The sequence below is a fragment of the Myripristis murdjan genome, chromosome 17, assembly GCF_902150065.1.
Source record: "Myripristis murdjan chromosome 17, fMyrMur1.1, whole genome shotgun sequence".
Lineage (NCBI taxonomy): Eukaryota > Metazoa > Chordata > Actinopteri > Holocentriformes > Holocentridae > Myripristis > Myripristis murdjan.
Window position 1 is genome coordinate 1,182,969 of NC_043996.1, and position 26,978 is coordinate 1,209,946.

A 26,978-nucleotide genomic window follows, 5' to 3' on the forward strand; every position below is an offset into this window, starting at 1 on the left:
GGCATGGAGTGAAACACGTTACCTTGAACATGCACTTACTCACACACAGTGTGGCTTACACAATCAGCTGGTGAGCTGTGCGTTTTGACTTGCAGCAATTGTGTCCTTTCATTCATTGCTGGTTTGAATGGGCATTGTCTGCTTTAGAAAACTGCAGCTTTTAGTCCAGACAGCTTTTTCCGGCGGCCTCCACACAGAAACACATCCTCAGCATCTGAGCTGGCATCTTTTTATAGACATCTGACCGTGTCCAGGACGTGTTGGAAAGCTAGTTGAGTCATTCTGCTGATTAGCTAAGTCGTGTTATATTTGTAGTTCAGTTAGTGACCAGGCAGTTACCTAGCTGGTCTGTGTGCAGCAGTGAGAGCAGGTACACTAGTCTTCTGCTGTGTTGGATCCTCTTGATCATCATCATCATGATAATGAGTGTTGCACTGATCTGGGCAGTTGTGGTGGGATTCTGCTGTCTTCTGTGGCTCGCTGTGGGAATACGACGCAGGTAAGACAAATTTACTAATTATTATTATTATTCTTGTTGTTGTTGTTGTTGTTATATAATGCTACTACTACTAATAAAAATAATAAAAAAAACTATAGATGGCATTTATTAAGAGAGTTTCAAAATACTACCTTACAAGATAAAAATCCATTAAAAGGGTGTAAGGAAGAGCCTGCAAAACAAAACATGACATGACCATGAAACTGATATTCCTCAGCAACAGATGAATCCTCTGAAAACCATGGCAGGTTTGGTTTTGGAAAAAAAAATGTAGATGCCATTCTTTTGATGAACAGCACCAATTCTTGTCTAATTATATACCAGTATACATATAAAATCAATAATAATAATAATAATAGTATACATATATAAAACAAATAAATAAAATTTAAAAATAATAATAATGATGATTTAACCACACTTATCTTTGAGGGTTTTCGTCTTTGTGTCATGTTAAAAAGGGATTTTTTTATTTTGTATTTTTGTATTTTTATTTATTTATTTATTTTTTTGGTTAGGGAAATTGGCAGTATGATTAGGACTATTTACTTATTATTTATTATAATTTATTTACAAGCCTATTCAGTTTCCAACTTTAAAAAATATATCTTCATATTCATTTCAAATAAAATCTGTCAAGAAAAAAAAAACAGGGAATGAACAAGTCTAAAAAAGTGTTTAAAAGGAGCCAGCAGGCCCTTTGGCAGGTTGGTGCAGAGTTCATGGAGCCATGATGCTGCAGCAGTCAAAGAGCCCTGCCTCCACACGTCAGACTGCGTTTACAGCTTGACATCCTCAGGGCTAAAGCTGGCGGCTAGCTCCAAATGGGCCTGAACTAAAAGTGATGAATGCAATCTGAAAAACAATCCTGAATCCTGAATAATTTCTAGTTATTTACAGGTATGTGCACTAGCAACAATAATATTCATATGTAACCATGATAATAACATTAATTTGATATGGTGGTTGCTATGGAACCAGAACAACATGGGTACCTGGTCTGTGTTTGGGTGATGTTGTGGTTGCTGGGAGGGTGATGTTAACTTTAGAATGTCAGAACAATAATAATACCTGAGTGAGTTTGGTTTCACTGTCAATATGTGGTGGTGACTCGAGTTCTGAAAGGAGTATTTACATTTTGAAGTGACTGCTGACTGGCTGTAGTTATCAACAGCACTCTGTTTTCTTCTTTAAGAAGGAATGTCCTTATATGTATACCATTATTATCAAAAAGAAAAAAACACAACACAGCCAAAACACAACCAATTACCAGTTCCACGTTTTATGAATGATGATGATTTTGTCAGCCACAGAAGCAGGACAAGGTGGGTTTCAACCAAAAATTCAAATTTAAAAAAGTGATGGATAGTAACCCTGCATAATTTGCAAAATTCCTTGTAGCAATGTAAAATTGCAGTAAATGGGCCAAACATTTTCTTTAAAATCAGTAGCCTTGTACTACTGCAGCTGTTTTTTGTGAAAGTAATAGGAATGATCAGTTCTACGGTTTATTAATGGTGGGGAAATGTAGTAGAAAACAGTCAGATCTTTCATTGGTTCTTAATTTTAGATATTATACGTAATATTTTACCCATGTGCCTCTCTCCCCCACAGGCAACCTGGTGAGCCTGCAGTTGAAAATGGCTTCATCCCCTACCTTGGCTGTGCACTGCAGTTCGGGGCCAACCCTCTGCAGTTCCTCCGCAGCCGCCAGAGAAAGTACGGCCATATCTTCACCTGCAAAATTGCTGGCAAGTACATCCACTTCCTGTGCGACCCCTTTTCCTACCATGCTGTCATCCGACAGGGCAGACACCTGGACTGGAGGAAATTCCACTTCGCTACATCTGTCAAAGTGAGTATTTGTCTGTTTGTGTGTGTGTGCGTGTGCGTGTCCGTGTCCGTGTCCGTGTGCGTGTGTGTGTGTTTGTGATTTTGTTTTTTGAAAAACTCTTGAAAAAGTCTAGGAATTTTCAAACTTTTTCCTGTTCTGGACCCCAAAGTTGACTTTCACTGAACCACAGACACTCATCTGAAATGATTTTTGCATGAGGACCCTGATAAGAATAGATGTTTTAATTTAAAGCATTTGTCATTTAGCTGAGGACCCCCTGGTAACCCCTCAAGGCCCCTTGGGGATCCCTGGTGCTGGCTCATAGTATGGGGAGAACAAATAGGATTCTGTTTCCCATCGTCGGCAATGCTATGCAGCAGTTTTGAAGCTGTCTCCTTCTGTCACCAGGCATTCGGCCATGACAGTTTCGATCCTCGCCACGGCCACACCACGGAGAACCTCCACCAGACCTTTCTGAAGACGCTGCAGGGTGAGGCTCTGCCCTCCCTGATAGAGACCATGATGGGCCACCTCCAGGACGTCATGCTGAGGTCGGACACGCTCAGCCCCAGCACTGACCGCTGGGAGGTGGACGGCATCTTCGCCTTCTGCTACAAGGTAAGGCCACAAAGCCCACAAAGACCATGTTCATGAATGCAACGCAGGAATAACAAGCATAAAAGTTCCCCTGCTCTCTTCAGTTCCTCCAACATGTCAGCAATCAGGGTTCCCACGCATCCCGGAAAATCTGGAAATGTACAGACTTGAGAATTTGTAAACTGATAAAATATCCTAGAAATATAAGTAAAAGTCTGGATTACATATTCAAATATTTTCCTCAGCTGACATTGCATATTTTCAGCTGCCAATGCCCCGTTCCAGTACTGTCGTGTTTTGCGTTCTGTCTTCACATGTGTACAGAGAGCCAAAGAGTTCCAAAACACATGACAGTGACGCTTTAATCAACACGGCATTGTCAACACAATGTCTTCTATTTTTTTTCCCACATAATCATGTACAACACCCAAACAATGTGTTGGAATGTACTTTAATGTCAATTTCACGCAATTTTGAGCTTGTTGTTCATTTTGCGTCATTCTAAAGGCTCATTTATACTCAATGTTAAGTATTTATATGGACGGAGCCTTCTGTCTGCACCACCAGAAACTGTGCAGGCACGAGTACATAACTCATTGAATATGTCCTGTGATTCAGTCTCAGATTCAGTGTTAAAATCTTGTTTTTCTTCAAACAGTAAAAAAAATGACGTGATTTTTAAGACTGAATATGAGACTAAAAGACTTGTGAAGATGAAGAATATCTGACCCGTCAAGTCGGGGCATTTTGCACCTTGTTTGTGTAGTTGTGTAGTTTTTGGTAACACCGCTCTACCTTTAAACTAATTCCCCTCTGTGATTCCTCCCCCTGTGGTCATGGGATGTGTATCCTTGGCAAGTCGCCTGGGTGCAACCGATGGCCCACACGCCCTGCTGTTCCATGAGAGACACCAACCCTTTTCTTATGCTGTCCTCTAGGTGATGTTTGAGTCTGGCTACCTGACTCTGTTCGGTAAGGAGCTTGGAGAAGATAAGTCCCAGGCTCGGCAGGCAGCTCAGAAGGCCTTGGTACTCAACGCTCTGGAGAACTTCAAGGAGTTTGACAAAATCTTCCCAGCACTGGTGGCTGGCCTGCCCATCCACGTCTTTAAGAGCGCCTACAGTGCCAGAGAGGTTAGTGGACATCTCATTCTGTTCTACTCTATTCTATTGTATTCACCTTACATTTCTGACTAAAGGAAAAAAAAAAATCGCCTCTGTTTTTGTCCACTGTTAGGACACAGTCTAGCCTCGTATATCAGTGTGTTATACTGTATGTCTTTCAGAACCTAGCTAAGACCATGCATGCTGAGAAACTGTCCAGGAGGCAGAACGTCTCTGACCTGATCGCTATGAGGATGCTGCTGAATGACTCCTTATCTACCTTCAATGACCTGAGCAAGGCCAGGACCCATGTTGCTCTGCTCTGGGCTTCCCAGGCCAACACCCTACCGGCTACCTTCTGGAGCCTGTTTTACATGATCAGGTAAAGGATTTATTTCTCTCTTTCTTGACCATGGTGGGCTTTCAAGGGATGAAACAGCCTCTTGAGGCCATAACATATTGCTCTAGCAAGAAAAACAGGACAACAGTACCGATATCCCATGCTTTCTGTGTTTCTTCATTAGTCTTTTAGGTATCTCTTAGGTATCTCATGATGGCACCAGCTTAAAGACCCCATCAAATGATTGACTGATGATTTGATGATTTCCTGTGAAACAGGATGTGTTGGGGGGGACATGGTGCAGGGAAGTGCCAACAAACAGGATGTCAGTTTGGGAAAGACAGACAATTTGCTTGAAGGGATAAGTGGATGAGAGAGGATGTTTAAATATTTGTGAAGGTTTTATTGGTTGCAATTTTAATTTACACCCACTAGTGCAGGATGATGTCACTATTTAAGATGCTTTGTTTTACAGGAAGTAGAAGTCATGAGAGTCATTTCATGGGGACTTTAAGCTGTGATTTGTGATATAACTACAATTTTTTTGGCGCCTTCACAGTGCAGAACTCTCTCTTAACAAGTCAATTAGTCTCATATTCAGTTTTTCTTTACGCAAGTGGAAAAATCTGCTGGAGGGGTGATAATCCCATTAGTTTTGAATGCAGGAGTTTTTTTTCTGGGAACAAATAAATATGTAAAAACTAGGCAGAATAAGGCAAATTGGCCATTTAGTATCAAGAAAATGACACCTGATTCATGAAATTTCTAGAGACATGTTGATTAGTGTTGGAAACAGGTGGGATTATCTCATCCCACATTTTTGACATCGGAGAAAAACAAGACTTGAGCATCTAATTTGATTTGGGGGTTGTGTTACAGTGTATCAGTCAACAATGTAGAGCAGCAAAATTAACAGTCATATGAAAATGTAGTTATTTCAAATCTAAAGAGCCTTTACTAATGTGATGGCCAGTGTTAAGACCTGTCTGCCTGTAGGTACAGATGCATGTGTGTGTTTGTGTGCCATCCTGTGCTGCCATGCTAAGAATGCATTATATCTGTTTGCAGGAGTCCAGATGCTATGAAAGCAGCCCGTGCAGAAGTGCAGAAAGTTCTGGAGAGTTCGGGCCAGACGGCTGACCCCAGTGATCCCAGACTGACTCTAACTAGGGAACAGCTGGACAACATGCCTGTTCTAGGTGTGAAGAAAACAATGTGACTTTACAGCTTATATGGAATGTCAAACATGTGTAATGTGCAAATGAACAGGCTGACAAAAAGCCATACAGAAGTTGACTATATTTCTTTCTTTCCCTGCTCATTACAGATAGCATCATAAAAGAAGCAATGCGTCTCTCCAGTGCCTCCATGAATGTGCGCGTTGCCAAAGAGGACTTCCTGCTTCACCTTGACAACCAGGAAGCTTATCATATAAGGAAGGATGATGTCATTGCTCTGTATCCACCCATGCTGCACTACGATCCTGAGATCTATGAGGACCCCTATGTAAGAACCCTTCAGAACACAAAAGTCATTTGCAGTAAAGTTAACAGGAACTCAGGGCAAACTGCTGTCACAGAAATCAACATTTAAACTACAAAGACAGAAATGACTGACTTTAGGAGAGACTCAAAAAAGTCATGCATGCCATAATTCTTTCCCCTCTGTCTCTGTTCCACCTCACAGGAGTACAAGTTTGACCGATTCTTGGATGAAAATGGCCAGGAGAAAGCCACCTTTTTCCGCGGCGGCCGTCGGCTCCGCTACTTCTACATGCCCTTTGGTTCTGGCGTCACAAAATGCCCTGGCAGGTTTTTTGCCATCCACGAGATCAAGCAGTTCCTGACTTTGGTGCTTGTTTACTTTGACATGGAGCTATTGGACTCTGCCGTCAAGGTCCCACCCCTTGACCAATCCCGTGCTGGCCTGGGAATCCTCCAGCCAAGCTATGATGTGGATTTCAGGTACAAGCTGCAATCGAGGCAGTAGGAGAGGGAGTCTGCTTGGCTTCGTCTGGACTGGGAAAGGCTTTATCATGAACACAGTTTAGACATTTGAATAGACAACCTGAGCAGTGGAAGCTGATTTGGAGCTTTTCCATTTCTTTCAAGCAAATGGCAAGTTGTTTTCAGATAACCTGCTGCACATCTTGTTTGGGTGAGCCAACTCAAAAACAGAACCTTACTTAGTACTTTACTGAAGCCTTTCAGTGCTTTTGGGACCTCAACCATCCCTCTTCAGGGGATCCTGACCTGAGCCCATGTCATTACTGTAATCCCAGTGCTCCCTGAATTCTGGTTGATATGTACATAGTGTAAATGTAACACAGGAAATGCCAATGACAATGGCTTGTTGTACATGTAAATAGACTGAACTGTATATTTTTTCTTGCATATGTTTTAATTTGAGAATGTGTGTTCTTTATATTATGGGTGGAATAACCCTTTGAAACCACTTGATGACAGTATTTTTTTTGTGTGATTCGCAATATGGCCAAGTGCAATATCCAAATCATAGGAGCTACATCATCATCATGTCATGTCAGTCCTGAATATTGCAAGTTGTTGCCATCGGAACCCGTCGGAATCCATTGGAACCTGTCGAAACCTGTCTGAACCCAACAGGGACGAGCCGGGTTTGGACAAAAATTTTGAAATTACATTCAGGTTTGGGTCGGCTATTTCAGGTGATAAATATAACCTAGTAATGGAGGACAAGCAAAATCTTGGGCATCAGGTTTGGACACCAAAAAAGAATGCCTGTCGGGTTTGGGTCGGGCCCAGTTACTATGCTTGGTCAGGTTTGGACAAAAATATGTGTCCCAATCTGCACTTTAATGCTGAAGTGTTAGTATGGAGGACCAAAGGCAATAATCTACTGGGGACACGGCTGAGTTTGGTGTCCATGAGCTCATCTGTAACAGGCTAAGTTAACAGCTTCATAAAAATTCTGCAAATTTCCGGAAATGTTTTATTTTTACCCACATTATGTCCACCATTCTCCTCTATATGGCAATCATTTCATCCAGCTGATTATTTTTGAGGCAGAGACATGCAAGCTCTTGTGCAGCCTCATCAAACTCTTTATCAGTTTTTATAGACTGCAAAAAGTAACATTTACAGACTCCACCTTGCAGTAAAAGTTATAGCTCCCTCTGGCCTTGTAGCTTAATCTACGGATTCCACTGACCTTGTCTTTTGCTCTACCTGTATCTGAAACTAGGAAACAGGTAGTCCTCATTGAACTGTGAAAGTCCTCAAACATTTCAGCTGAGTGCCTTATTATTGGCCAGGGAAATAAAAATATCAGTGTAACACTCTCCTCACTATCATTATTGCTGCTGAACAAACTGCTTAACAGTGAGATCAGCTGTGTACTGCACCCTGGCATATTTCTGCTGCTGGGCAACAGGAGCAAAATAAAGCTGGATAAAAGATAGTGAGTTATACACGTTTAGTGTAATATTAATGAAATGTATGTACTTCTTTTCCAAAGCAATGCTCCTTTTGAGAACGTGATGTGATATTTTTGTTGTAGTTGGATAGCTTGGCACAAAAGCTTCTGGCTTAAATTTCAACTTCGGATTAGAAAAAAAATTCATAGCACCTCTTTGTCAACAACTTGTATTGAAAAGCTGAAACACTGTGGTCAGCTACCACTCTTCTCAGGAAAAGAAGCACTCTGAAACAGCACTCTTATCTTTATTTTAACAGGAGTTATGGAGCAGTGGCAAACGTGAGGCTAAAAAGAAAAAAAAAAAAAAACATCACCAAAAGCTGGAAATGCTGTCAGCTGCAGCCACAGTTCACTGAAACTGGAGAGGGATGTTGACTTTGCTGCTGTCACATGCAAACCAAACTTCAATTCCATGCTTTCCTCTTTTCTTCCCCTTTTTTCGTAGCTTCCCTTTTGCACAGAGCATGTTTCATTACCATAACCAGAACACCAGTTTCAAAATACGTGCACCAAAGTGACATTTATTTCTTGATAATTAATTGAACATACAGATGATTTTTTTTTCTTTTACATGATTTTTTTTCTCCCCTTACTTGGTAAATGAAGGAATCATGCTATGCGTGTTATTTAATGTGTTGACATGAACATGCTGTGCAAACAGCTAATAAATCAGTTCATTTGTACTTGTCTGTGTGATCTGATGTCTCTTATGGGTCATTCCATGTCATTTCACCAAATTTTCAGAACATCCCACGCACTTGGGTCTCAAAAAATTATGAAAAATTCACCAGTTGGTCCTTATTTATCCAATAGGCACACTGTAAAATTTTAGTTTGCTCAGATGGATAGTTTTTGAAATATGGCCAATTTAGTGAGGGGAGTATGTGTCGATTTTGGTGCGATTTGGCCTTATTTTTCCTCCATTTTCAGGTGTCAGTATCTCAGGAACTACACCACATAGGAAACTGAAATTTGGTACGATAATACACCTCTACCTACTCTCTCAGAATATACAAAAACATCTGTCATACATCATAACTGGTAGGCATGCCAGCCCCTCAAAAATGGAAAAAAAATTACGCGGGTTTTGTGGTCGACCATGTTTGGGCCTTCAGAAAACAACTTTGTATTTGCCCCAGCTTCTTGATTTTTTCAGAGCTTTGAGATACATACATGGACTGTTCAAAGCATTAATGCTTAGTCAGATATATGCATCGCTTTCTGGATGGCAGCTTCTCCAAATCCAAAAAAAAGTTCTCATGTTAGATTTTCATTGGCCCATAACTGCATGTGGGAATGTCTTAAAAAATCTGATCTCTGTTTTAATTTAAAGTTCAAAGCTGGCTCTTTCTTGGGATATAAAACATGTTTTCTTTATGCAAGTTCTTCATTTTTTTTTTTTTTTTGTTATCCCAAACATGGGGCTATTTCACCACTTGCGAATATAGAAATTCCTCAATATTAAACCATTGTAGCTTGCGTTTGTGTCTTATATTCATTTAGTGTTTGTTATTTGGTCATTATTAACCTAAAATACAATGACCATTGTACCAGAAATGCATTTATTTGTCAAAACATCAACATTCTCATGAACTTTTTACCAAATCTCTTAAGCTGCACATTCACACAGTTTGGGTTTTTGCTTCCAAATTTCCACAGTAAAGTACCCACTCTGAATTTCACCATACATAAAATATGCATAAAATTGACTACTTTACAAATTGAAACCATTTTGGTGTGATTATCTTCAAAATTGAAAAATTGTAAAATGTCACACAGTAATGGGCAGTAAAGTGCCCATTCTGTGGCCATTCTTCATTTTTTCAATTTTGAAGATAATCACACCAAAATGGTCTCAATTTGTAAAGTTTGCAAAATAAAGAATGGGCACAGAATGGGCACTTTACTGCACAGTAAAGTGCAGTAAAGCCCCAGGATGCTCTGGAGTTCTGTTGTTGTCATCTGTCCCAGTTTGTCCTTATCTCCCTGTCTCTGTCTCTTTGTTTCTCTCTCCCCTCTCCACCCAGCCAGTAGAGGTAGATGACCGCCCGCCCTGAGTCTTGGTTTTACCTGGGGGTTCTTCCTGTTAAAGGGGAGTTTTACCTTGCCACTGTCACCAAGAGCATGCTCAGAAAATAAGGACGTGCGAAAATCGCACCAAAATCGACACATACTCCCCTCACTAAATTGGCCATATCAAAAAGTATCCATACGAGCAAACTAAAATTTTACAGTGTGCCTATTGGATAAATAAGGACCAACTGGTGAATTTTTCAGAATTTTTTGAGACCTAAGTGCGTGGGCCATTTGGTGAAATGACATGAAATGACCCTTATCCATTAAACTCAATGCATTCCACACAAAGTAGTTCCCTGCGGCATACAAGCACGTTTACACAAAAATGCGTCATTGTAAAATACTATGTATGTTCAGTTTATCTTAAAAATATTAAGCCATGTGGACAGTGATTTAAAAATATTGCTATTACAATGCATCACTGGCACAAGTTAGGCAAAAAAACAACAATAACAAAAAAATGCTGCAGTGCATGCTGCTATTGTGAGGCAGTGAAAAACATACTTGCACAAAAAAGCAGTTTTTGTGCAGTTTGTTTTTGTCACATTTTCACATAACTTCATATATGAGCAGTGTTAAAAATAACCAACTAAAATAAAAAAATGTAAAAAAAGAAATATACATATACAAATATATATATATGTGTGTGTATACATATATACAGTACAGGCCAAAAGTTTGGACACACCTTCTCATTCAATGCGTTTTCTTTATTTTCATTACTATTTACATTGTAGATTCTAACTGAAGGAATCAAAACTATGAATGAACACATGTGGAGTTATGTACTTAACAAAAAAAGGTGAAATAACTGAAAACATGTTTTATATTCTAGTTTCTTCAAAAAGCCACCCTTTGCTCTGATTACTGCTTTGCACACTCTTGGCATTCTCTCCATGAGCTTCAAGAGGTAGTCACCTGAAATGGTTTTCCAACAGTCTTGAAGGAGTCCCCAGAGGTGTTTAGCACTTGTTGGCCCCTTTGCCTTCACTCTGCGGTCCAGCTCACCCCAAACCATCTGGATTGGGTTCAGGTCCGGTGACTGTGGAGGCCAGGTCATCTGCCGCAGCACTCCATCACTCTCCTTCTTGGTCAAATAGCCCTTACACAGCCTGGAGGTGTGTTTGGGCTCATTGTCCTGTTGAAAAATAAATGATGGTCCAACTAAACGCAAACCGGATGGGATGGCATGTTGCTGCAGGATGCTGTGGTAGCCATGCTGGTTCAGTGTGCCTTCAATTTTGAATAAATCCCCAACAGTGTCACCAGCAAAACACCCCCACACCATCACACCTCCTCCTCCATGCTTCACAGTGGGAACCAGGCATGTGGAATCCATCCGTTCACCTTTTCTGCGTCGCACAAAGACACGGCGGTTGGAGCCAAAGATCTCAAATTTGGACTCATCAGACCAAAGCACAGATTTCCACTGGTCTAATGTCCATTCCTTGTGTTTCTTGGCCCAAACAAATCTCTTCTGCTTGTTGCCTCTCCTTAGCAGTGGTTTCCTAGCAGCTATTTGACCATGAAGGCCTGATTGGCGCAGTCTCCTCTTAACAGTTGTTCTAGAGATGGGTCTGCTGCTAGAACTCTGTGTGGCATTTATCTGGTCTCTGATCTGAGCTGCTGTTAACTTGCCATTTCTGAGGCTGGTGACTCGGATGAACTTGTCCTCAGAAGCAGAGGTGACTCTTGGTCTTTCTTTCCTGGGTCGGTCCTCATGTGTGCCAGTTTCATTGTAGCGCTTGATGGTTTTTGCGACTCCACTTGGGGACACATTTAAAGTTTTTGCAATTTTCCGGACTGACTGACCTTCATTTCTTAAAGTAATGATGGCCACTCGTTTTTCTTTAGTTAGCTGATTGGTTTTTGCCATAATATGAATTTTAACAGTTGTCCAATAGGGCTGTCGGCTGTGTAGTAACCTGACTTCTGCACAACACAACTGATTGTCCCAACCCCATTGATAAAGCAAGAAATTCCACTAATTAACCCTGATAAGGCACACCTGTGAAGTGAAAACCATTTCAGGTGACTACCTCTTGAAGCTCATGGAGAGAATGCCAAGAGTGTGCAAAGCAGTAATCAGAGCAAAGGGTGGCTATTTTGAAGAAACTAGAATATAAAACGTTTTCAGTTATTTCACCTTTTTTTGTTAAGTACATAACTCCACATGTGTTCATTCATAGTTTCGATTCCTTCAGTTAGAATCTACAGTGTAAATAGTCATGAAAATAAAGAAAACGCATTGAATGAGAAGGTGTGTCCAAACTTTTGGCCTGTGCTGTATACACACACACACACACACACACACACACACACATACATATTCATATATGTATATGTATACACACACACACACACACACACATATATATATATATATATATATATATCAATCAAGAACTAAATGTCACTTTGGTGCACGTATTTTGAAACTGGTGTTGCACGTGGCTCATCTGCCCGTGGATGTGTATGTTTCTGTGTGTGTGTGTATGTGTGGACATTCATTGACTGCTTGTGAAAATGATAGGTAACAATGTAACTAGTACACAGTCCACTAGCTGTCAAGGCCAACTCAGCTGTCTGCCCCAATGTGTGTGTGTGTGTGTGTGTGTGTGTGTGTGTGTGGTAGGGACACTGACACAAGGTAACCCATGTGTGTCACAAACACTGAGCTCGGACTTTTGTACACTCCTGATCAAAATTTTAAGACCAGTTGAGAAATTGCAAGAATTTACATTTTGCACTGTTGGATCTTAAGAAGGTTCTAAGTAGAGCTTCAAAATGCAAAAAGAAGAAATGGGAGTGAGACAAAAGTTCAAGACCACTGCCTTTAAAAGCCCAAATCTTGGCAAAAATGTGGATTCAGTGTCATTTTCTGTCAGGTATCCACACTGTCATGACCTCCTGATGGCAAAGGCAAAAAAGCTTTCTTGGTAATCACCTCAAAAATTCGTTTCGGCATGCTTAATGCTAGTGTTTCCAAGAGGCTAGTGGGAATGTTGCTCCAAGTGGTGAAGATGGCTTCACGGAGGGCATCCACTGTCTGGAACTGGTGTCCATTTCTGTAAACTTCCCTTGCCATCCAACCCCAAATGTTCTCAATTGGATTTAGATCAGGGGAACACGCAGGATGGTTCAAAAGAGTGATGTTCTTTCTCTGGAAGAAGTCCTTTGTCAGGCGGGCATTGTGAACTGCAGCGTTGTCCTGTTGAAAAACCCAGTCATGACCACACAGACGATGGCCTTCAGTCATGAGGGATGCCCCCTGCAACATCTCCACATAGCCAGCTGCCGTTTGACGCCTCTGCACAACCTGAAGCTCCATTGTTCCATTGAAGGAAAAAGCCCCCCAGACCATGATGGTGCCCCGTCCACTGTGCCGTGTAGAAAACATCTCAGGTGGGATCTCCTTGTCATGCCAGTAACATTGGAAGCCATCAGGACTGTCAGGGTTACATTTTTTTCTCATGTTTCTCTGTTTGGTGCTCTCATGCAAACTCCAAATGGGCAATTTTGTGCCGCTGAAGGAGACGAGGCTTTTGAAGACGTTTTTCTCTCGCAGATGCCGTCTGATGGTTATGGGACTGCAGTTGGCACCAGTGACAAGCTTAATTTGGACCGACGATCGTCCCGTGTCTTGACGGACAGCCAATTGGATCCTCCGACTCAGGGCCGGTGAAATTTTTTTGGGTCTATCACTTGACTTTTTTGTTCCATAACCTTCAGGATCTTTTAAGAAGCTTACTGCGTCCAACCTCAGCAGCAATGGCACGCTGCGAGAGGCCTTCCTTATGCAGCTCAACAATCCGATCACGTTCAAGGAGAGAAAGCTTTTTTGCCTTTGCCATCATATTATTTTTAGTGGGGAGGCCAATTAATGTTTTAACACCCTTCCATGCCTCTCTGGCACTGCCCTCCTGAAAGAGTGTCTCCACCTTGTCCTTATATATTCTTTTGGTGTTTTTGATTTGTTTGTTGAGTTTTTAGTTCTAATTTATTACCTGTGTTACAAAGGCAATTTTTTGTATGTTTCTATGTTTTTAATTATAAGAGCTTCATTTGTATTTTAGTAATGTGACATCTTTTTAGGTTAATAGATGAATTCAGTTATATCGAGGAACAGTGGTAGCTGCACTCTGATATTTTAACCAAGAGGAAAGCACATTATCTTATGTTTGTTATGGCCACTGATAAAGTGAGCACGCTCTATATTTACAGACGTTTGGGTATAGGTCTCTGTATCTAGTAGCCTACTCTCATAGGCAGCCCTTTATTTGCATTATAGACAGGCTATTTACAATGGCTGAACAGGCTGAGTTGCTGCCAGTCGTGCCAGAGGTAGTGAATGAGGCAAAACCGAGGTTGAACTCTGCTATCTGGCAGCCCCTGCAAGCCACTGTGGCTGCTTGCGAAAAGAGCACTGAAAGAACCTGAATCATTGGGCCGTGCACTTTTGCTCGAAAAATTCTACTGCTTATGAAATATACTGGGGCCTTTATTGTCCTGTGTCACCCCTCAGGACACATTACAGTTTAGACTTCTGGTTAGGGTGTCAGACAGGAAAGTGGGCCTATTCTACCCATTAAGCAATTTCTATGTTTTATATTTTTCAAAACATTTCTTTTCATATCTTTAATATTTTACAACTCTTAATTTTCCTCCATTTTTACTGTATGTAGTTGCAGCCTTAGCTCCCTCATGTTGGATGCTCAAGTATAAATAATAAAATAATAAAAGCCTTCAGTTGCTTCACTTATGGAGGCATTGCTTGTAAGTCGGGTTTATTGTTTCCCCAGCAGTCAATTTAATTTAAGAAGACTTACTTTTGTGACAGCAGCAGAAAACATGCAAGTTTATGCTAGCATTATTGGCATGTTACTATCAGTATTGTATGTGTGACAACACATATACAGTACAGGCCAAAAGTTTGGACACACCTTCTCATTCAATGCATTTTCTTTATTTTCATGACTATTTACATTGTAGATTCTCACTGAAGGAATCAGAACTATGAATGAACACATGTGGAGTTATGTACTTAACAAAAAAAAGGTGAAATAACTGAAAACATGTTTTATATTCTAGTTTCTTCAAAATAGCCACCCTTTGCTCTGATTACTGCTTTGCACACTCTTGGCATTCTCTCCATGAGCTTCAAGAGGTAGTCACCTGAAATGGTTTTCACTTCACAGGTGTGCCTTATCAGGGTTAATTAGTGGAATTTCTTTATCAATGGGGTTGGGACCATCAGTTGTGTTGTGCAGAAGTCAGGTTACTACACAGCCGACAGCCCTATTGGACAACTGTTAAAATTCATATTATGGCAAGAACCAATCAGCTAACTAAAGAAAAACGAGTGGCCATCATTACTTTAAGAAATGAAGGTCAGTCAGTCCGGAAAATTGCAAAAACTTTAAATGTGTCCCCAAGTGGAGTCACAAAAACCATCAAGCGCTACAACGAAACTGGCACACATGAGGACCGACCCAGGAAAGGAAGACCAAGAGTCACCTCTGCTTCTGAGGACAAGTTCATCCGAGTCACCAGCCTCAGAAATGGCAAGTTAACAGCAGCTCAGATCAGAGACCAGATAAATGCCACACAGAGTTCTAGCAGCAGACCCATCTCTAGAACAACTGTTAAGAAGAGACTGCACGAATCAGGCCTTCATGGTCAAATAGCTGCTAGGAAACCACTGCTAAGGAGAGGCAACAAGCAGAAGAGATTTGTTTGGGCCAAGAAACACAAGGAATGGACATTAGACCAGTGGAAATCCGTGCTTTGGTCTGATGAGTCCAAATTTGAGATCTTTGGTTCCAACCGCCGTGTCTTTGTGAGACGCAGAAAAGGTGAACGGATGGATTCCACATGCCTGGTTCCACTGTGAAGCATGGAGGAGGAGGTGTGATGGTGTGGGGGTGTTTTGCTGGTGACACTGTTGGGGATTTATTCAAAATTGAAGGCACACTGAACCAGCATGGCTACCACAGCATCCTGCAGCGACATGCCATCCCATCCGGTTTGCGTTTAGTTGGACCATCATTTGTTTTTCAACAAGACAATGACCCCAAACACACCTCCAGGCTGTGTAAGGGCTATTTGACCAAGAAGGAGAGTGATGGAGTGCTGCGGCAGATGACCTGGCCTCCACAGTCACCGGACCTGAACCCAATCCAGATGGTTTGGGGTGAGCTGGACCACAGAGTGAAGGCAAAGGGGCCAACAAGTGCTAAACACCTCTGGGAACTCCTTCAAGACTGTTGGAAAACCATTTCAGGTGACTACCTCTTGAAGCTCATGGAGAGAATGCCAAGAGTGTGCAAAGCAGTAATCAGAGCAAAGGGTGGCTATTTTGAAGAAACTAGAATATAAAACATGTTTTCAGTTATTTCACCTTTTTTTGTTAAGTACATAACTCCACATGTGTTCATTCATAGTTTTGATTCCTTCAGTTAGAATCTACAATGTAAACAGTCATGAAAATAAAGAAAACGCATTGAATACCCTTACCAAAAAGGAGTATACTCAAGTATACTTATAAGTATACTTTTTATGAACTAAGTGTACTTTCTGTGAACTAATACTTTGGTAAGTATACTTTTCAGATTACTTTGAATGTACTATCAGGAATATACTTAACAAAAGTATACTTAGTTTATACTGACAAGTACACAGACAAAGTTTAAGTATACTCCAAGTATAACATACTTGATATACTTTAAGTTTAAGTATATTATCCAATAGTAGTTAAAACTTAGTACAAGTATATAAAAATGTTGTACCTGCTTGCAACATGGAGTGTTATTTTACTGTATTAGCTGGCTTGTTGTATAGCTATTTTACACATTGGCTGCTTTGAGGTAGTTGCCATAACACATACACTGTGAGTGAACCTGTAGTGTACTGCTTATACTTGACTACATTTACACTTAAATACTACTATATTTACGTATATAGGGGAGAGTGGGGTAATTTGTGCCAAGGGGCAAGTAGTGCCACCCCTGTTATCTAGAAAACATTGAAGAAGTTGGTCATGTGACCACATATTTTTGAAGAGGCATCCATTTCACTCATCCTGCAAAGACGGGAGACACATGGCTTGAGAGGAAAGCACATTTCAGTTCAAAAAACATTTTTTTGCCCTCCAAAGTAAAATTTCTATGATCAAGGTTTTTTGACTGCTGTGTTTGAACAATTATAGAAAACTTTGAAAACAGTTCACACAGGTTTTAGTACTTTAGTAAGCTACACCATGAGTCTATACAGTTAGCATGATGTTAGGTCAAAACAACTGGGGGATGCATTTTTTTTCAAAATGGTGGGCTTGGGGTAATTTGGGCCAAAGGGCCTGGGGTAAGTTGTGCCAGTGGCACAACTTGTGATTATATACTATATATTACTTTATTGTATTTTATTGTTATTGTACATTGTCTTCTTACCTTTGATCACTAAAACTATTCAGATTCACATGAAAATGATTTGCAGGTGCTCATTTTGGAATTTTTATTTTGTTCTGGGTATGTGTTCATGTGGCGCTAGGCCTCGTTATAGAAAAGTGGCCTGTGATCTTGTTAAAATAATAAATAAATGTTAAATAAATAATTTTGTATTGAATTTGTTTTGCTTTTATATAGCATTATCATTTGTGAGATTAAAATGATCTGTTTTACTTCAATTATCAATGGCACAATTTACCCCAGTGTATTCTCTCTAATGGCACAATTTACCCCGCACCGGGGGCAAGTTGTGCCACAAAACCACTTTTTTTTTTAAAGCTATATTTCTCAAACAGTTTATATAAGATCCAAAGTGATTGTTCCCAGGGATGCACAACATCCTAAACTATATGTGCATATTTTAGTTGGAGGCATTACTGTAATCCCCTTGCTTTAAAGGCACTTTAAGTAAAAATTGGCACTATTTACCCCACTCTCCCCTACTGTTTATAGGTTCAAGGTTGCCAGTTGCCACACACAAGTACACAATGCTCAAATCAGAATTTAACTCATACTTAAAGTACCATCCATCTTTCTTTATAAAACACATTTAAAAACAACAACACTGTGCCAAAGTGCTTTATAATTTAAAAAAAAAAAAAGAAAGAAAAGAAATTACACACTGCACATGAATCATCATATTGTAGTCACGTTCATATACATTCGGCAACATACAAATGATCAACGTCATCAAGTGTTTTGATGACGTTGATCCCTTCCAAACCTTGTGTGTGGCAACTGGCAACCTTGAACCTATAAACAGTATATAGATAAATATAGTAGTATTTAAGTGTAAATGTAGTCAAGTATAAGCAGTACACTTCAGGTTCACTCACAGTGTATGTGTTATGGCAAAGCAGCCAATGTGTAAAATAGCTATACAACAAGCCAGCTAATACAAGCTGTTGTTGCAAGCAGGTACAACATTTTTATATACTTGTACTAAGTATTAACTACTATTGGATAATATACTTAAAGTATATCAAGTATGTTATACTTGGATTATACTTAAACTTTGTCTGTGTACTTGTCAGTATAAACTAAGTATACTTTTGTTAAGTATATTCCTGATAGTACATTCAAAGTAATCTGAAAAGTATACTTACCTAAGTTAGTTCACAGAAAGTATACTTAGTTCATAAAAAGTATACTTATAAGCAGGGCCGGCTTTTGGCATAGGCGATATAGGCAATTGCCTAGGGCGCCATCTGCTGGAGGGGCGCCGCTAGCGGCCAGAGGGGCGCCAGCAGAGGGATTGTTGACCGGTGCGACACCGTCGGGGTATTTTGCCGGCGTCTGGGGTGGGGGGTGGGGGGTGGGGCATGGAAGGGCGCAAGGGCGTAATTTTGTCTAGAGCGCCAACACAGGTAAAGCCGGCACTGCTTATAAGTATACTTGAGTATACTACTTTTTGGTAAGGGACATCTTTCGGGACCATATTTGGCCAGATTGCACAAACATTACCAGTCTTCTTAACAACATTAATGAAATTACTCTCTACCCCAACTTGCGGGTCTTTACACACTGGCCTTCTGTTTGTTTTCAGCATCTCAACTAAAATACAACAATTTTTCTCACACTCACAAGTTGCAGGGCTTTGATGTTCACAGCTGCTTTTAAAAACCACAAGGTCGCCAAGCAGGAAAAATGTGCCATCATTCAAGCGTGCTGCATTGTTAGATCTCCATCAATCAAAAAACATCGATATGACCAAAAGCAGTCACCAACAGTAAAGCGGTTACCCAAAGATTGACACAAGTTTTGAATGCCATGCCTATTTGTCCCATTTGCTCTCACAGGGTTGGCGCCCAAACCCTGTAACACTTTCATTCAGTACCTCGCATTTTTAAGTTCTTCGTTCATTAAAGTGCATTTTTTTCCAAGAGGTGTTTATTCACATGAGATACCTCTCCACTCAGCTATTTGATTCAAAGCAGACTGTGCCAACTCAGTGGCCTAGTGGTAGAACATCCGCCCTGAGACTGGGAGGTTGGGGGTTCAATCTCTGGCCGGGTCAACAAATTCAAGTATGGTTGTAGTATGCATCAAGTATAACTAAAGTCTATTTCATGTGCATTGAAGGTAAAAGAGTAGTGCACTTTTAAGTTTATAAAAGTGCAAAGTAAGTAAAGCAATAGTGTACTTGAAGTACACTAATGAGTATACCAATGGTTTACTTTGACTAAAGAATAGTACAACTCAAGTACAGGAAATAGTATAATTTAAGTATACTTATATATAAGTAAAGTAACCTTGAAGTTTACTCGAGTATACTCAAAAATGGGCCAAATCAGGGTACTTTTAGTATAAGTATACTTTGTAAGTATACTAACTAGTACATATGTAAGTACACTACTAGTACATAAATACAAGTATACTTGGTAAGGAAAGTATACTTGATAAAGTATACTCAAACTCCACTTAAGTATACTTGGAAAGGTAAACTAGAAGTTTACTTCTTTTTGGTAAGGGATGAGAAGGTGTGTCCAAACTTTTGGCCTGTACTGTATATGTACAGTGATGTTCCTGACTGGTAAACATGATCTTTGTGCCGAGGACATTGTTCTAATTGTCTTCTATTTTTTTTTTCTAGTTTCACTCCTGAAACACAACTGCAAGCACAGAGTCTGCATTAAAATAAGGAGCTAAAACACTACATGCTGATCCGTGTCTTATGTTAAGAGTTTAGCTGGTTTCCTATTTGACACTTAAGTGAGGACAGCGTAGGGCCAGCTCAACATGCCTTTTGATGGACATTTCTTTAAAAACAAAGTCAGATGTTGGTTTAACAGAACTGGTCATGGGTCATGAACAACTGAGGCGAAGCCACAGAGGCCTGCCTACATGATGACCATCACCAAGCCTGCTATTTATTTACAGCCTGCTCGTTTACTCTAAGTGGCAAATTAACAGCCTTGTTATTTAGTGTACAGACTATTCACTGACTGCTAACTGTCAGATCTAAGTGGTTGCACTCCACTGCCTCTGATTTGGTCATGCATTCCATTGCTGCTTGCTAGCTGACTAGCTTGCCCAGCATGCCCACTGCCATGCCCCCTTTTAACCAAGTGGTGTAAAAAGGTAGCCACTTGACCCACGACCAGCCTTCCCACCAGGCCTAGACTGGCCATCTGGCGTACCGGGCAATCCCGGTGGGCCGACACACATTTTTGGCCATGGCGATTGTAATTTAAAACAACAACAACAACAACAACATTATATTATAAATCATTTTTATTGACCATGCCGGTACTGAAAACATAAAAAGTGGCCCATTGGTCCCTTTTCTAGGACATAGGGGCTAGACCAATGAAATCTCTCAGCCCTCCCTAACGGCCCGCCCCTCTCCCCTTGGCCGCGACCGCCACTCACTCCTTGAGTTTGACTGGAATTAGAGTGTGGAGTGTTCACAACGTTGACTAGGCTGGCTAGAGCCACTTCCTGGCCATCAAAATGGATAAACCACTAAAGCGCAAGGGGGGTGCCGAAAAACTACTGGAGAAAAGGCTCAAAAATCTGCAGGTGGATGCAGCAAAATGTGCAAAAATATCTGATATGTTTGCTACAAGATGGACTGCAGCAGGTGCTGGGCCGTCACAGCATCGATATCGAGTGCAGAGGCAGTCGCTGTCGGACTCACAGCCAACATAAATGTGCAACAACAGTGTAGCTCAGAGGAAGGAGAAGTGGTAGCTATTCAGGTGGATTCAGAGGAGGAGGAGGTACAGAGAGGCGTGACCCAGGGACAGATTGAGGAGGAGGTCAGAGTAGCTGCTGCAGCCCGGAAGGACTAATGTCAGCAGAATGAAGAGGGACTTTCATGTAGGGAGGGAGGTTAGGGTGACCACCTGCTCCACTTTCGATTGGTACATGCATTTGAGTGTTTGTCCGCAACCCCGCATCCTCAGTAGCAAAGTAATACCCTGCTTTTATATTGCACAATAGTTGCTGAGACGAGAAAACACAAAGTAACTATCCACAACAAATCAACGAGTGGTCGGCTTCATAACGCCCTCAACTTTCATCCAATGAGAACTGAAGTCAGTCATGAGGGGTCGAAATTGTTGTCAATCAAACTGACGCAGGACAACAGGCAAACCTATCTGATTTCTTTGCACAGACAGGTGCACACACACACACACACACACACACACACACACACACACACAGGGCCACGCAGTCAGAAAGAAAACAAATAGCCTGGAATGTTATTTCAGACTGGAAATGACACAGAAATGATGAAAGAGTCCTGTGGAATCCAGTGGAATTAAAAAGAAAAATGTTTTGGGATATGTGTGTACCTTAACCAGATAGTACTAGGGGGAATTGTTAAAGCGTGCAAAATGCTCAATATAGGAAATTATTAAAGGACTCAAAATTTCATTCAGTCAGTCAGACTAAAAGCGTTCATTATAATAAATAAAACGATTAAAATTATTAGCCAACTTTTAAGCTAGACATTGGCCAAGATCTAGGCCTGTCAATATAGGATGGGCATTGTGTACCCTGTGGAAAGTCTCTCTGTGAGTAGTGAAAGAGCGTATTGATTTTTTAGCATGGTTACTCTCTTCCATGTTGGCTACTGAGCTTTATTTTAATTTTTGAAACAGCACATGAATAATCATGGTGGGCCGCCATGGCCAAAAATGCCAGGGCCATTTTTTGGTCTCAGTCCAGCCCTGCTTCCCACCAAAGTTGTGGAAATGCATGCATCTGTTTGGAAGTTATGCAAGTACAACAAATGACATCAATATCGTTCTCAAAATACAATCACTAATAAATTCAAATTAATATCATAAGAACGCAGGTCACTGACTGCCAGCGTTAGGGAAGCTACTTTACAAGCTACTGTTGATTTAAGCTAAAATCAAGCGACCCCTTGGAGAAAGCTAGCTACACTAGGCGTGTAATCTGTAATAGTGCAGGTCCTGGTGCAGATGAGGTGTGTCAGCTGCAAAGTGAGAGGCGTAAAAGCAGAGCGGTTAATGGATAACAGCAAGAAGTGTAACAGTGTGTTTGTTCACTGCAATAAACACGGCAGCCACAAAGAGGTTATCTCAATCTCACATATGCAGCGAGAAAATGGTCCTTGTTGCTAAAGCAATAGTGTCAGTGCTCCCCCGCACTGCTGACTGCAGCGCGGCGTCTTCAGTCACATGCTCTGTTGTGCTGCTGTGCAGCTGCAGAGCAACATGTGCCTGTCAGCTCACTGTATGAAAAGCATCGGATTTCTCTTAAGCCATCACCAACAGAGAAACAACTGTAACACACCCTCTTTGGTCAAATGTATCAAGGCAAAGAGCAGATTGCAGTTTTAAAAAAAATACTTGAGTAAGAGGTAAGTACAGCCCACACAAAATAACATGAAGAAAAACCTCAATATTCCTCAAAAATTGTACTTATTGACTCATTTATGTTACTACCCACCCCTGCTGATCGGTGAATCAGACACTGGTCCAATTTTGAAATTGAAAGTGTTTTTGATTTAGAGGAGGCTAACCCTTAAAAAATGTCACATGTGAAATACGTCTTTTCACATGTGAAAATTTAAATTTCACGTCATTTGCCATTTTGACATGTAACTGACTGAACAAACATTTTCACATGTGAAAAGAAAATGATGCCACATGTGATTTGCTATTTTCACATGACTGAAATTTTCCATGTGTGAAAAGAAAATTGGTCACACAAAGTCATGTGGAATTAGCCTTTTTACATGTGATTGGCTTCTGAACTAGAATTTCCACAACAACATGAAATCACATATGATTTCAGACCATGTGGAAAAACCAACATGAAAATCACATGAAAAAATTAAATCACATCTGGTTATAGATCACATGGGTTCCAATCCAAATGTGGTTTATATCACATGTAATTTCACATGTTATTTTTTCGTAAAAAATTACAATGATTTTAGGCATTTGCAAATGTTACTTAGGTAGCCAGCCAATGTACTTATGTTAGCACATTCAAATTCGTGGTCTGCACATGTACTATGGACTCACAGCGAAGCTGATTATAAATGCTGAGTAAGGCACCTGTAATTACCCAATGAAACAGCAGTTTCATTCTCACAGTATAATCAGGCCATCACAGATGCTATCAAGTGCAATCCTGGTCCTCGGAAGCCCATGTCTAGACACTGATTCAGCTTCAGAGTAGAGCAATGCCCTTTTGAACTTTACTTGGGCATAAAACATGGATGCATGTATCACTGGATTCACTCCTTTACAGCTTTCCAGGCTATAGGCGGTAATTTTACCTTCTAAGAACTCTTTAAGAAAAAACTGCTTCTCATCAGGTATGGAATTGTGCTTGTCAAAAGCTTGCGAATTTTGAAAAATGTGATAGAATTATTATTATTTGGCATGAGATTAATTGGCAAAGACTGACAAAACGTTTTTGCCATGAGATGAATGTATCTATTTTCCTGCTAGCTTGAGATGGAAGTGAGGTTAGATGACTTGGAATCCAAAAAAAAAAAAAAAAAAACTCTGTGAGAAAGTTGACATCAATAAGGTAACAGCGTATGTCGCAATCTTTGATAAATAACATGGGCAGAGATGTGGACTCTGCTGGGAGACAGTTTGCAACCCTGCATTAGTTTGCTCAGTCACAAAGTATCATTCATGCATTCCTAACGGTGTCTCTTGCCTCTTCAGGGTTGCCAAGTCCGCGTCTGCAGTCATTTGCTCTTTTGAAATTGCATGTGAGAACATCGCGTTAATCGGTGTTCTCTTTAATGCTGCCAGTTTGTTGACACCTACTATGTGAAAATCGGATTTCTCATGCTCCCAAAACTTTTCTCCAGCTTTTCTCCAATCACTGAATCCTCTTTTCACAAAGTTCCCTTCCCTCATCCTGTCCACACTAGCTATGTTTACATGGACACAAATAATCGGAATAAAGGCCAAATCAGGTTAAAAATGCTTCATGTAAACACGTCAATCGGAAGATTGTGATCCGATACGGTCCATTCGGAAGGAAATTTCATTCCGAAAGAGAGAGGTGGTTTATGCCGATCATTATTCCGAACGGCGTCCATGTACACATCCATTCGGATCCTGTCTTCCCGGTTGGGGTAAAATTATCTCCACAGCGCATGTGTGTTACGTCAGCGTGATGCGTTTCCACCTTTGCGGCAGCCGGTCGTTTTTCGACAAGCAGCAAACGGTCCAAAAGGTCCATATTAAAAAAAAAAAAAAAACTACATAAACAGACACTGTGCCAGAGGGGAGGAAAATAAAATGTGAGAGGCACAAAGAGTGAACGAGCTGAGGACGTGCAGACAACGCGCCGTTTGTTTACAACACAGGCGGAAGTACAGCTTCTTCTTCTACTACTATTTCCAGAAAATTAGACGACTCCGCGCATGCCCAAATGATTTATTGTGATCAAACGCTTGGTGCATGTATACGCACGTCATGATCGGGTCATTTTATTTAGTGTACATGTAAACAGTGGATTTGGAATTTCCGATCAACCAAGGTTTAGATCGGATTGGAGAAATTTTGCGCATGTAAACATAGCTACTGACAAGGTTCCTCTGTGTAGCAGAAATGCACACGAAGCACACAGCTTTATCATTTTCTTTAATATAGTGAAGCCATGCCCACCACGAAAACCAACCTGACTTGATGAATCGGGTGAAGTTTTCGTTTCCAGAGTGCTTGGCAGGGAATGTAAACCCCTTCGGCTGGAAAGGCGCTTCCCTAACAGAGTAGTTAGCTGTCACAGAGTGGGAGTAACACTGACGTTAGCTGCACTGGTGTTAGTTAGCTGCTGTTTAACCGATCTCTCCTCCTCATGACTGCTGGAGTGACAGGGCTGTGCAGGCAGGGAGTCGACTGTGCATCAGATAGGCTACATGGAAGACACCTGATAGGTTCTTGAATGAAATCAGATATCATAAAAAAATAACAATGGGTGGATTTCATCAAGTTAATGAACATGCATGTTTTATAGACTATTTTAAGATATGTTAAAATAAAAATAACTTTTTTTTCATTGATTTGTTTAGTAAACTGCTTGCCTTGCTGTTACAGCAAGGCAGTGCTGCAGCCCCCTCAGCACCCCTACTTCCTGCGTCCCTGACAACGCATGACATTTAGTGTACAACAGCAACATGAGGCTCAAACTACTGCAACAAGAGCCAGTAAGCCAGCTAATATCAGCTACCAGTCGAACAGCAGGGCTGCAGCTCAGTGTCTGTCTTACAGCCTTCACAAAGCTCTGGCCAGCCACTAATGCCCCTTTTCCACCAAAAAGAACCTGGTGCTAGTTCGGTGCTGGTGCTAGAGCCAGTGCTTAACTGGTTCCAACAAAGAACGGTTTGCTTTTCCATCGGCCAAGAGCCAAGCGGAGCCAAGTCAGACCCACGTCATTATGTCAGCGGGAAACGTGATCACGTGGGTGTGCGAGACGCTCGCTCGGGATCACAATAACAAACATGGACGACAAATGGACGACCCATTGTAGCAATGCAAGTGCTGCTCGTTACTTTACTAGCCTACATTGTGATCCAGAGGCGAAAACGCAATTACTGCTGGCCAACCATTGCTAAGCATGCGACCAGCTGATTTTGTTTCAAAAATGGTGGTTCATAGCGTTCACTGTTCCTGTTTGGGTCTATAACCCCACCCACCAATGACGCGGTGGGTTGCGTCATCGGTTCTTTCTCTGGCCCCTGTTTAGCCCCTGCTCCAAGTTGGTGCTTACCTGGAACCAGTTTGGAACCGGTTTGGCCGGTGCTTGGGCGGTGGAATAACAAAGAACCAGTGCTAAGTCAGGCACTGGCTCCGAGCCAGCCCTGGAACCGCTTTGGTGGAAAAGAGGTATGAGAGTAAGTCCAACAATTACTCCAGTCTTGTCTCTTGCTCTGTCACTCTCTCTTTTTATCTTCCTGGTTTCCTCCGTCAACGTTTTCCTCAGGTTTCTTGGGCTCTGACATAATTTCTGTACTGAGAACAGCTGGCAGACTAGCCGGACACAGTTGGTGATGTGGTGCCATAAAGCGTTTTGTCTGTCGGCAAGCCGCTCCACCAAACTTCCACAGAGCAGGAACAGACTTTCAGGATGCAGAGCGGCCATGACAGAGACACCATGCTACTCATCACATGACAGTGTAGCATTAATATGATGCTGAGCCTGTTATTTTAAGGCAAACATGTTACATAGTATCGCCAGAGAATCTCTAATATGGGGAGAAGTGCCACTCTCGTCTAACTTCCGGGTCTCGGAAACACGCCTCTGTCCATGTGAGGGCGCTCGCGGGCGAGTGCAGAATGAATGGGAGTCTATGGGGATACACCCCTAAAAATCCACTTTTCTCTGGAAATAATTTTTTGTCCAGTAATTTGAATACTGTTTTCAAAAGTTGGGGCTAAAAAAATACACTCAGCTGAATATTGGATTTTTTAACTTCACCTATCTGTTCTAAAAAGCCGTTCAAAAAGTGTGATGACGTCACACATTGAGAGGTGCTGCTTTACGGCGATTTCCAGAGCCCGTCTCCGGAGAGCAGACGGAGACACTCGAGAGAGCCCGTCTGTGCTATATTAAACATTCT

At 41.2% G+C, this 26,978-nt stretch overlaps 1 protein-coding gene across 1 annotated transcript; it reads left to right on the forward strand.

Annotated features, from left to right (window-relative positions):
- The first annotated feature begins 265 nt into the window (after positions 1-265).
- On the forward strand, positions 266-8,434 carry cyp7a1 (cytochrome P450, family 7, subfamily A, polypeptide 1). The gene is made up of 8 exons (XM_030074541.1): positions 266-499; positions 2,114-2,354; positions 2,742-2,951; positions 3,869-4,063; positions 4,216-4,415; positions 5,442-5,572; positions 5,701-5,879; positions 6,060-8,434. The coding sequence occupies exons 1-8, from the start codon at positions 417-419 to the stop codon at positions 6,360-6,362; spliced, it is 1,542 nt and encodes a 513-aa protein (XP_029930401.1). The 5' UTR covers positions 266-416; the 3' UTR covers positions 6,363-8,434.
- The last annotated feature ends 18,544 nt before the right edge of the window (positions 8,435-26,978 follow it).

Coding starts and splice junctions, on each gene's coding strand:
- cyp7a1 (XM_030074541.1), top strand. CDS start 417: ATGATAATGAGTGTTGCACTGATCTGGGCAGTTGTGGTGGGATTCTGC. Junction 500..2,113: donor GCTGTGGGAATACGACGCAG/GTAAGACAAATT, acceptor TCTCCCCCACAG/GCAACCTGGTGAGCCTGCAG. Junction 2,355..2,741: donor ACTTCGCTACATCTGTCAAA/GTGAGTATTTGT, acceptor TTCTGTCACCAG/GCATTCGGCCATGACAGTTT.